Consider the following 12,251-nt stretch of genomic DNA (forward strand, 5'->3'; position numbering starts at 1 on the left):
TTTATCAACTTCTTAAATGTATGTTTGCAACCTATTGGTGGTGTGCTTTTGTGGCAGTATCACATCCTCCCAATTAATGTCATATATGTGAGCTTGGATATACTTTGTTTGTTTGTGTATTTCCTAAGCCATTGACATATTGTACCGATACTGACCTGGTTTCCATAAAAGTTATGGCAGAGGAACACAATCACTTATTCAAATCACTTAGAAAGGGACGGTAAGCTGAAGGAAGCCTGAATGTTTGAGAACGCTGCAGATAGTGGGAGTAGCAATGGAAGTAAGTGGCAGCCGTGGCCTACTGGTTAGCGCTTGTAAACGTAGGGTTGCTGATTCGAACCCCGACCAGTAGGAACGGCTGAAGTGCCCTTGAGCAAGGCACCTAACCGCTCACTGCTCCCCGAGCGCCGCTGTTGTGTGCTTCACCTCACTGTGCTGAGTGTGTTTCACTAATTTACGAATTGGGATAAATGCAGAGTCCAAATTTCCCTCACGGGATCAAAAGAGTATACTTATACTTATATACAAGTAAGGATGAATGAACTTCCATTTAAAATGTTGAACTGGCCGGTGTGTATCCTCGGCCTAGTTGCCTACATCTTTTATGCCTCCTGTCTCTTTTGCCAGCAAGATGGAGCAGAAATGCTCAAGCAACCACTGAAGGCCTTGCTGGTGTCTCTTGTGATGTTCATGGCTACTCTTCTACTAAGCAATCTTTTCGATGTTTTCTTTGCTTTTTTTGCTATGATGCGGGAGATTTTAAGTTTGGTTCGGCTTTACCTCATTGAGTGCAACTTGACAACGGTGGTACTGTATGGCTCAATGTCTTCTACTCCCAAATGGTGCCATCTCAAAGACATCAAGTGTACAGTATCAAGTGTACTGTATTAAGTGTGATGATCGCTGACAAACTGTTATTTCTTATTGATATTTTGATGCATGTTGTTCCAGAATTCAGTTATGTGAAGAACAACACTTAAAACACAAACACAACAACCACTTGGAATTCACAGGTGGAGCAAAGGCAGGTTTTTATTATTATTATTCGAATTGTCTACTTTCTCTTGTTGTCGTCTTGTTGTGATGTTGGCCCCTGCAGCTGTGCCACGGTGTCCTCCCTGCGGTGACACCTGAAGAACCAGAAGTCGACTAGAAGCCCCTTCACCTCTTTACTGCAGAGACAGAAGAGAGTGACCACAATAGGCATTGTGCAAATACTCCTCTGCTCCCTCTGTGCTGCATAGCTCTTACTGCAACATTTATTTCACAAAATCTACCTCTGATCTTTTGATCATACTGTAAGGGCTCTTCATTACTGCCAATTCTTTCAGCTTTGGGACTGCCGTGAATCTGGGTATTGGACAGTCAGGAGGAAGACTGTTGGCTTGTGTCACAACATGTCAAAATTGCTCAATTCATGAAGGGCATCTGTGAGAAAATACAACGTTTTGCATTGGAAATGCAATGAGATATATAATTTAAAAATTGAACTTTATCTGTGCTTTCCTTCAAAGTTGGATTTTTCCTGATTGTTTTTATTTTGAGAATAACATGGATTACCAATAGATTTTGAATACCTCCTTTTACTCAATGGGGTGCCAATAAATGTGGATGGTGTATCAATGGATGTTTAATTAAGAAATTAAGGATTAGGTTTAAATATTTGGCCGATTCAGTTCAAGTATCACTCACTGATTATGTACTTTAATTGATATTGGTAATGATATAAAGTAGTTCTTTAGCTTACACATATTTTATTGGTAGTTGATCTAAATTTTATCATTCTCATTTTCAATTTTCTGTTGACATATTCAAATTGGCTGCTAAGAAGATGGACAATGACAGTTGACAATTTCTTATAAAACTATGCAGTGACCTATCAAATTACTCAGTCTCAAACAGAAGATCGGAATAAATATGAGCAGTTTGAAATTGTGTTATCAGCTACAAATAAAATAAAATTACAATTAATGCATAGTTTAAACATTTTTCAAATTCAATACTGCAAGTCAACCCCTAATTTAATCAAACCAAAACATCTTTTGCCAATCACGGTATGATCTCTTGTGTTTCTATTATGCATAGGCATCATTTTTAATTTACAGACTGAATGATTGCAAAGTTTACAGTATGCAATTAATTTGTTTGACAGCATGACAAAATGTGTGTGACACCTCCATTTCAGTTCAGCACCTCGGCAGTGACCCACACCCACCGCAACACCATTGTCACCACGGACCCCAGACACGGCTGTCTCAGACCACCCCCTCCTGTGTCAAGTAAGTTTGGTATCTCCCCATGTCACTTTTGCAAATATTCTTTAATAATCTTACAAACTCTGTATATACGTGATAATCTTTCTTTAGCTATTTTTTATGCTCTACCATGACAAAAATGACATCAGTCTGTGTGTTTATTTTTCATGTACAGATGTCTTCATACTTTGACTCCCCCAAGAGTAATTGGAGTGGGTCAAGAGATAACATTCTATTGAAGAACATCTTCTATTACCTTTTCTATTACCACTTTGTACATGTAGATCCATGCTACCACCTAGTGGTACCTCCAAGAATGGCATACAGAATTGTGCTTCACTGAACACAATAGAAGAACATTTAGATAATGGAATATTTATTAACTCTCTCTTATCAACTCTCTTAAGTGTATATTTGTTACATGTTGGTAAGGCTATTTTGTGTCAATCACACAACACAATGTCACTACAAAATACAGCAAGGGGAGCTGGATATGATTTACATTTCTGTTTGTATTTGCATTGTGGTCATGTTTATGTAGAGGCTGCGGGATACTAACCTGACTCTCGCCAGATGAATTTCGTTCTGCCTAGCTCCACTCATCCATCTGGGATCAATCCATTGGAGTGTTGCTTCAGAAGGCTGGGCCTAATCAAAAAATGCTTGCATATGATTGAATAAGCCACTTGTCCGTCATCTATTGACGTGCTACTTCAACCACTCACATCGAAGCCAACCCGTGACGCTGATAACAGTCTCACAGCTATGTCACATCTATGAAACTCCCGCCCTGCATCCTAATTGGCTCTACCATAAAATCTGGTGCAGAAATCACTCTTAACGGAAGAGGTCCCAGATGGATGTGAGTGAAGCTAGGCGGAGCTAAGCGGAACGAAATTCATCTGGCGATATTCAGGTTAGCGAGATACATAACCGTTACAACATAACAGAACATTTCGCCTGGTTTCCATAGTCATGACAAAGAAACACGATCACATCTTTTTTTTTTGAAGGACAGAAAGGGCAGAAGCAATTCAAGCAAACCCTCATAGAATTTTTACCTGAAAGTTGCATTGGCTTTGTAACAGGGGTGTCAGACTCATAGGCAGTGGGCTGGATTTCTTCGAATAACGTTTCGTGGGGGTCGTCATTGTCGTGGTCATTCTTATGGTCATTATTGTTTTTCTGCATGGGTATCAGATTGTTGTTTGAATACATGAGCAAACAAGGCCTATAGGTTTATAATGTACTGCTTTCTTTTATTTCCTGAAATATCCTACCTTCCATGTCAGTCTTTCTCTTTTTCACCAGCATAGAGATGGCCATGCCAACAAAATGTAATTGGGTGCAGGTAATGTTGGGGCAGCAAACCACAGTTTTTTTCTGCATCTTCCTTCCTGAGGATGGTTTAGGCCTATAGTAGGTTTAATTGATTTATCATAGAGGTATTGCTTGTTACACATAGATGATGGCAACTGCATGTGAATTAAAAAGAAAAGATTCTTCCTGTCTTTCCATAACATCTGGTGGGCTGGATCTGGCCCCTGGTGCATAAACGGTCATATTTACCTTGATCTCTCATTAATAATGTCAAATAGGCTATCAAATTCAGTAATTATGATCAACACTTTTAGATATGCTCCTAGACCAAGTGGAATTCAAATGGAATGTTTCTACACCACAAGACTTACTCCTGTCCAAAGTATTTAAATTCAAGATTTAACTATTTAAGCTACCAGAGCCTGATTCTGTTTAGACTATAGCCTTCTATGGCACTTTTACAGATGCATATAGACCTAACTGTTTACAGATTTGGTTTAACTGAATAGTTTGAAATGGCGACCAACAGTGAAAGAAAATCAATTGACCTGTTCAGCACTGTGGGCCTAAAACAGGGGTCGGCAACCTTTTTTGCCTGGAGAGCCACTTTTACCAATTTTTTTTTTTAATCTCACAAGAGCCACATAAAGACGGTTACAAAAAAAAGTTTGAATATTTAACGTACAGTTACTTTCATTCAACAGAGGATTTTTAAATACATTTTCTACTCGTTTTAAAAGTAGGCCTAATGTGCAAGTAACTTGAAATGTAAAGTGGAATGACAGAAGTATAGGCCTTAGGCTTCCCATGTACTGTAGGCTAAACACCACCCCCTATTTTCCCAGTGTCCTTTGGTAGGCTATGCAAAGTAACATCAGTTAACAACACAACACTCAATTTTCGTTGACATGTCCATTAGGCATACCAGATATTAGATTTGGTGATGGCCTTGGAGTCTGGCTGGCTCATATTCAGTGAGGTGAAGTTTCATGCAAGAATTGAGGCTGTCACCATTTAAGGGCAACTCCACTCAAAACTGTCATATCCATAACGGCAAATACCATGGCATTGTGTTGTGCATTATGGATGTGACAGTTTTGCGCGAAATTGCCCTTAAACGTGAGCGCAGGTTTGTCTTTATATTTTTCATATGTGAGAGATTTCTCACATGCAAGTGGAACCGAACAGGGTTAACACAGCAATACTAACTCGTTGCAGTGTGCAATATATAACGGGCAGTTCATTTCGCGTTTTCAGAATCAGTCTTCGGATGGAAACTTTCCCATTTCAGCCCGCTTGTGTTCGCGCTCGCAAGCTGTGGTCGCTGACGTTTCCTTTTTGACATTTTCCTTATCTAGCCTACAGCAAGCGCAAACAATAACAAAGTGTTCTCGTTGACTGAAATGGAGGGAAATTGGTGATTTTGTTTGATATTGACTTGGCAACAATCCGCGAATGTAACAATATTGTGCAGGCTACGGTTACGGAGTCAAGTGAGGTGGAAAGTTATATAGGCTAAATTACTCAGATAGACCTACAATATTACATTTTGAAAATGAACTAAAATAAAATACATTTTAATTAAATAGGCCTACTCATTAATTATTTTCAAAAGCTGAGCCGCATCAGAGCCGCGGGTTGCTGACCCCTGGCCTAGAATGTATTTTGCCATCAACTGTTTACGGTGAAAACGGCTTGCCATAGACTAAAATGAAACCGGCTTGCTTTAGTTACCGCCCACTCCTCTGAGAGGGTCTGACAAGCGCAGCAGTTGAGCGGCAGTTGAGTTGTACCGGGAGAGCTGAAGTGTTAGTGGTGATGAACAGTGGTGTCACAGATGAGCTTTTCTGTCGAACATCGATCTCTTTTCAGTTAATATTTTTATTTCCGATATTTTTACAATCGTTTTCGGGTTTACATAGCCATATACAACCGCTCAAATAAAGACTGACTGTGAAACCCTCAAGGTAAGAGTGAAAATCTGTGGCGATTCGTTGACGTTATTACTGTAATTTAACGAAATGCAAATTACGCGAAGTGACATTGTAGTTAGCGATCACAGGTTTTGCCTAAGTAACGTTAGCTGTTAGCCTGCTAGAATTGAATATTTAACAACCGTTCGGGATTTGATTGGTCGCGAGGTTAGATTCTTAACTCCAGAAAATATGTCTACTGTTGTTATCAGTAACTGTTAAGCAACGACGTTAATGATAACAAGACTTTGAGATAAAAAAAAATCAACGGGCGTTAAGCAGCTTGTTGTCTTACATTATTTAAAAAAAAAAAGTATTTTAACAAAATTCTCAGGGCTTGTTTCCTCTCTGACGCTTTATGCTTTGGTGTTTTTTGTCTCTCTCCTCAGTGTCTCGCGTCAAAGTGTGGAGTTCAGAAACGGCCTCTCATCTGAAACCACGCAGAGGGAATGGCACCAGCCTTAACTAAAACAACAAAAAGTGGGATCCACTTGTCATCTTCTCTTTTGACTGATAGTATGGGTTCAGACAGTCCGGTTACTGGGATCGACATAGATCCTCAAATGAAATTGCTGGAGGACAGTTACAGTCAGAGGATGTGGTTGGATTTATCCTCATTGCCCTTTCTGGACACCTGCGGTTCGAAAAATCCTCTGGAGTATCCAGATGTGCTGTTGCAGCCTTTGCTGCAAGGCTCGGGGTACTATAAAACAGTGCTGCTGTCCAACCCTCGAGCCGTGGTCGGCCACCTCGCAATCAACAAGACGAAAAAGTCTCTGATTGCTCAAGGCGATATATTGTTGCCCCCCTTGCCTGATTTTAGCAGCAGGAATGCTCCCGCTGGCTTGAAGCTGCGTCAGCTCAGCAGCACTGTTCCAGAGTCCCTTGGCATTTCTAATTCTCCCTCACTGATACAGGGTAACCCAGGAGACCACTCACGCCAGAGTAGTGCTGCTGGCTTTGCAAATGCTACAGACAGAAAATGTGCAGGTGATAGCATGGGGATAGATGGTAATCCAGCGCGGCATTGGGGCCCTAGGTGCTCTCAGAGACAGCCAGGATTAGTATCGGTTGAAGAGGCAGTGAGAGGCCAGACCCTGCGACACCTGTCCCAGCATGGGACCCTGGTGGGAAGGGCTGAGCGCATCCAGAGACGACTGCAAGCTCTGCTGGGGGAACATGCATCCCGCCACTGCACCCAGCAGCTGGAAGGACTTAAGGCAAAGTTCCTCCAAAAGGACCTCACCCCCATATCACCCCAACAGCCCACCAGCCCTTTTGCTGCCGGGAGCCCTGCTTCATCTACAGACTCAAAGTCAATATGTGTCAAAGCTGAGTCAGACTCAATGGCCGCGGTTACTATGAGCAACACGACTCAGACAGGTGCTGTGTCTACAGAGAGCTCGGTTGACGTCCAGAACTTTGCCCGTTGTGCCAGCGCTGCCCTGCGTGGGGTCCAGTCAGCTCTGGACTCGGATGCCACAGAGAGCAGCTCAGATGAAGAGTGGGAACCAAAGGCTTCAGGGACCCGCACTCAGTCTGTGTAAGTAGCTGGAGAAAACAAAAGTTAATTGACTTAAGTATCCCATTACAGTAGAGTATTAATAAGTTATTATCTGGTAACTATTGTGAAATAGTTCAAGTGTGGTTTGTACCCTTTGAGCACTCACAAAGAACAGTTTCTTCTGGAATGAGTACTTAAAATTATGTTAAGACAAAATCACAGATGAAATATTCATATTTTTGTGTGAAATATAACAGTACTACTGATAAAGTAGACACTCTAGGACCAACTACATTTCAAACAGGTGCTTAAAAAAGTGAAAACAAAAAAACCCCCAGAAAAAGCCCATCACTAGCCTACTGTTTTGTTTTTTTGTTTTGGCACATTTCAAACAGGGCCTGTGTGAGTGTACATACATCATGGAACAGTGCAGAGGGCAAGTTAAAAGCAGGGAAGTCCATCAGAGGAGCTTCCCTCTCTCTCCTTTATTGTAGTTTGATCTTCATTTCCTTTTGTAGTCTGAGTGCTGTAGGGTAAGGGGGTGGGCTGTCTGGAAGCTGCATTAGCCTGACCTCCTCTGTCCTTGTCAGGAGACCCCTCCTATCCTATACGCATCACCACAGGACAGTGCAGCGTGAGCCTCTCTTCTGTATGGATGATCTGTGAAGAGTTGAGACGAGTAGAGTAGGAGAAGCATTTTCTGCCCCCGTCTTGGTGTCACGTTTTCACAGCTGTGTAAATACTTAAATTGAACCCATAAGGCGCAGAATGTGCAAAATTATGTAAAAAGTATAGACTAGGCATAATGTTCAGGCACACTTGGCAGAGACTACATGTGGAGTAACCACATAGCCTAATCTGAAACTGTAATTATTTCAAATGAGAGACTTTATGTGATGATGACATCCTTGAATTGCCTGGACTTAATGACTTACCCAGTGAAAGAGGGTTAGGCATGAATCTCAGAAGGTGGTGTGAGCGTGAGGTGTGAGCATGTAGCCTATGCATGCCACTAGCACCCTGAAGACTCCATCACAGGTTGGCTTAGGCACCTCTGTGAGTGAGTGCAGTTAGTTATTACAGGTCTGGAAAAACAGTCTGCCATGTTTATGTGTGCTGGTAGTGAAGGCACTCCACCCATACTCCAGTGTAAGTTGTTATTTCTCCTTTTTCCCCTCCATTAACCTGCCAGCGTACACGTTTTCCACATGTTCTCAACGGACGTGCAAACACATGCATCAGCAAACACATCAGCACCTTTAGTGGGGAACAATATTTTGCTCTCCTGTTGCCCCCCGGTGCAGATGAGTGTCCATCTGTAAGCGCATGCAGCTGTGTTGTGAAATTATGGTGCTTGGAGGATGGGGAGAGTACAGCAGAGATGATGCCCCCCCCCCCCCCCTGGTGCCTGGAGGATGGGGAGAGTACAGCAGAGATGATGCCCCCCCCCCTGGTGCCTGGAGGATGGGGAGAGTACAGCAGAGGCTCCTGCAGCGCGCTGCTCTCCTCTTCAGCGCTGGGCAAGCAAACAGGAGGCCACGCAAAGCTGTCCTCCCAAAGGACAAGCCCTTCATGTTCTCTCCTCTGAAGTCTCACTGGCTCTGTGAACTCACCAGAGGGTGGTGTGTGTGTGTGTGTGTGTGTGTGTGTGTGTGTGTGTGTGTGTGTGTGTGTGTGTGTGTGTGTGTGTGTGTGTGTGTGTGTGTGTGGTGTGTGTGTGGTGTGTGTGACTGGCAGCAATAGCTGTCAAGCAAAAAACATAATATTAATTCAAATGAAGTGCATAAACATTACAGAAATTGTTATTGAAGCTTTTACAGAGAAACACTTATTCTACAGATTTTTTATAAATTAAATAAATGCAATTATATTAAGAATAATACTTCAAATAACAATTGGTTTGTATACAGTTATTAAAAACAAGAAAACTATTGTAAAGTTTTTTTTCTGCATTTTAAATGAATGAATTAAATTAATTTCTGTAAAATTAGGACTTTATTACAGAGCAGATCAGGAGAGGTGAGGTGGAAATGAAAGCACCTCGGTGCTTGTTTTCCCCCCCGACTCAGTCAGAGTACCCCTGCGTCAGCTTGAGATCTCAACACTGCTCCACTCTACCGCAGGGTGCCTGCATGACCTGAGTTCTCCCCTGGGCCTCTCACCGGCCGGCCCCCATGGCCCGGTTACCTGAGAGACTCCCCTGGAATGCATCGGAGGGGTGGGGTGTGGGCAGGCAGACGATCGAGCGGGATGTAGGTGGGACGTCTTTTTGCGAGGCCTCTTGTCTGCTGGGCAAACGGCACTCTGCGTGACAAAAAGGGACTCCGCTTTATGAGATCCGAGAAGCAGACGCTGGGGAGTGGGAGGAGCGGAGGCCGAGCGGGGGCTGGACTCGGCCCTCGTCCCCCTGGCCTCGTCCCAGCTGGGCTTCGCTGGAACTCTTTTTCCTCCCCTGCATCAACACGGCCTCATGAACCACATGTGAAAAAGCCAGCGCTGTTTTGAAACAGCTTACTTGGGTGTAGCACTTCAGTTTTGAGCTCGTACTCAACTAACCACTTTCAGTTTCAAAATGCACTGTGAGCCCCATGATCCTTTAAAAGTGACCATTGCACTCACTCACATTGAAAATAACAGGTTGTGCGTGAGACACTTTGCATATCTGATACCGGACATCTCTGCGACCATCTTTAGAAGCCCGTAGCTTGTTGACACTGCGGCTCCTGCAGTGGTCTTCATGTGAGGAGAGTGTTACGCTGATCTGAGCGGCGGAGCCTGGCTGACGTCAGTAGTACTCGCGCTGGCATTGCGTTGGTGCCGCCTCACACGTGTTTGCAATTTTAGGACGTGGAGGCCAGTTCTTGGAAAGAGAACTTGTAAGAGCGGCGCGCCCATGCTTTTGTTTTTCCCATTTTCTGTGGAATAGTAGTATTATGTTTTTGAGAATCACATGAAATACCTTAATTTGGACTTTGGATTTTACTGGAGTAACAGTAGCCGTTTAAAGGGGTTGTTGACATTCAGGGTTGGCATTAACACCAACTTCCTGGTCCACATCAATCTGCTGACTTTTTAGGTCTCCTTAATCCTCCCCAGAGTAGGTGTGTGTTTTTTGGGAGTGTGTGTGTGTGTGTGCTTTGTAACAGACTCAGTGTGTGTTTGTGTGTGTTTGTGTGTGTGTGTGTGTGTGTGTGTGTGTGTGTGTGTGTGTGTGTTTTTGTGTGTGCTTTGTAACAGACTCAGTGTGTGTTTGTGTGTGTGTGTTTGTGTGTGTGTGTGTGTGTGTGTGTGTGTGTGTGTGTGTGTGTGTGTGTGTGTGCTTTGTAACAGACTCAGTGTGTGTTTGTGTGTGTGTGTGTGTGTGTGTGTGTGTGCTTTGTAACAGACTCAGTGTGTGTTTGTGTGTGTGTGTGTGTGTGTGCTTTGTAACAGACTCAGAGTGTTTGTGCTGTAGTTCTTCATCTTCATGTTCCCTAAGCTGCGGAGTTGCCGGGGGCTGTTTGTTTATATAGTGGTCAGAGGAGAGTTGCTGGATCAGCAAGGGAAATATACACAGGTGTGTGTGTGTAAGTGTGTGTGTGCGTGAGTGTGTGTCTCTGGTGTACCCTTCTGCTCCACCGCTCTGTAAATATTCCTGGAATTTTCCTATAACCCCAGCACAGGCTTAGAGGCCACTCTGTCTATTATGGTGCTCTATGTGTGTGTGTGTGTGTGTGTGTGTGTGTGTGTGTGTGTGTGTGTGTGAGTGTGTGTGTGTGTGTGTGTGTGTGAATCTGGAATAAGAAGGCCAACATGTGAGCTTCTTTCTTTCCTTCCCTCTCAGTGCAGTCAGAATCCAGGCCTGTCAACTACCTGCAAAACGTGACATTTTATATGTCATGGAAAAGGGACCATGTCAGGTAGTCTTTTAGCTGCTGTTGTTGAAAGCAGCCCTCCCTCCATCCATCCATCCATTGCTAAATGCTGTTATGCTGCCCAGCCTATCCTTTTGATGTGGTAATTGCACCAATCAGTCGACCCAGATAGCCTGTCCTGGCTGAGTAAGTGGGAAGCCACTAGCTCTCCCAAGGTCACCACATGCGCAGCTCCATGGCAACCTGGCACTGTAACACTGGAGCCTCAAACATTTGCCCAGGAATATGAGGAGGGAGGAGCGTGAGTTAATTTGGAAACAAGATGAGGAGCTTGACTCGTAAATGACCTCTGGATTGCCTAGGGTGCAGGGAATGGGTCTGGCCAAATCATTGAAAAATGTCTACCTCCCTTGACTTGTTTTACCAATAACAACAAAATAGAATTGGATGTGTTTACTCTGTAACATGTATGCTACTTTGACTCACACCTAGTGCTTGTAAACCTGAAGTATTTAGTGAGCATGACAAGGCTATAACGATATCCTTCACATCTTTTAGATAGTTTATGAGAACAGTGTTCCCTACAAGCATACACATTCTCATATACATTCATGCACTCGAGCATCAGACCTCAGATTCAAGTTATACTGTATGCATTCTGACATATACTGTAGGCTAGTAAGCCATTTACAGTGGACAGTAGCCCAGTAGTAGGTTGGCATATGTTATGTCTCTCTGACCGTTTCCCCCTTGTGTCTCTGTGTGCGTGTGTGTGTGTGTGTGTGTGCGTGTGTGTGTGTGTGCGTGTGTGTGTGTGTGTGTGTGTGTGTGTGTGTGCGCGTGTGTGTGTGTGTGTGTGTGTGTGCGTGTGTGTGTGTGTGTGTGTGTGTGCGTGTGTGTGTGTGTGTGTGTGTGGTGTGTGTGTGTGTGTGTGTGCGCGCGTGCGCTTCAGGCGCGGCAGCTCGGAGTGGCGCTGGCATGCGGAGCGGGCAGAGCTGGCCAGCCGCTGGACGTGGCTGCAGCTGCGGGTGGCTGAGCTGGAGGGCCACATCCGGCAGATAGGAGGCTTCCGCCAGCGCGTCCTCCACTCCAAGGTAGAGTATAGAGTACACCTCCTCACAGCAGCAGAGCCACGTCCTCTCTAAAGAAGAAACCCATGTGAGCCCATGTTCTAGTTTCACATGGCAGCGTCTCCACTCCAGTGTTATGCACTCCCATGGTCATCAGCCCTCGGTACATACAAAAACAAAACATAACATAACCATTTTGGGGTCCATGTCACCACTGTGGTTGTGCTCAAATGACCGATCCATCCCTCCTGCAGCGCTGTCCCCTGTGCTTAACT

General features: G+C 44.0%; 1 protein-coding gene across 2 annotated transcripts in view; it reads left to right on the forward strand.

The window, feature by feature from the left end:
- Positions 1-5,382: 5,382 nt before the first annotated feature.
- The window catches only part of kansl1l (KAT8 regulatory NSL complex subunit 1-like), a 23,486-nt gene continuing 16,617 nt past the window's right edge, over positions 5,383-12,251 (forward strand). For both annotated transcript variants that reach the window (XM_076263752.1, XM_076263753.1), the window contains exons 1-3: positions 5,383-5,542; positions 5,938-7,091; positions 11,859-12,000. In XM_076263752.1, coding sequence (XP_076119867.1) covers positions 5,998-7,091; positions 11,859-12,000 — 1,236 coding nt within the window. In that variant the 5' untranslated portion in view covers positions 5,383-5,542; positions 5,938-5,997. The remainder of the gene's footprint in view (positions 5,543-5,937; positions 7,092-11,858; positions 12,001-12,251) is intronic.

This window comes from Alosa pseudoharengus, unplaced genomic scaffold (assembly GCF_046254945.1).
Source record: "Alosa pseudoharengus isolate Yale_2024_CS ecotype anadromous, Long Island Sound unplaced genomic scaffold, YU_APseudo_1.1 YU_APseudo_1.1_scf_3, whole genome shotgun sequence".
Classification (NCBI taxonomy): domain Eukaryota; kingdom Metazoa; phylum Chordata; class Actinopteri; order Clupeiformes; family Clupeidae; genus Alosa; species Alosa pseudoharengus.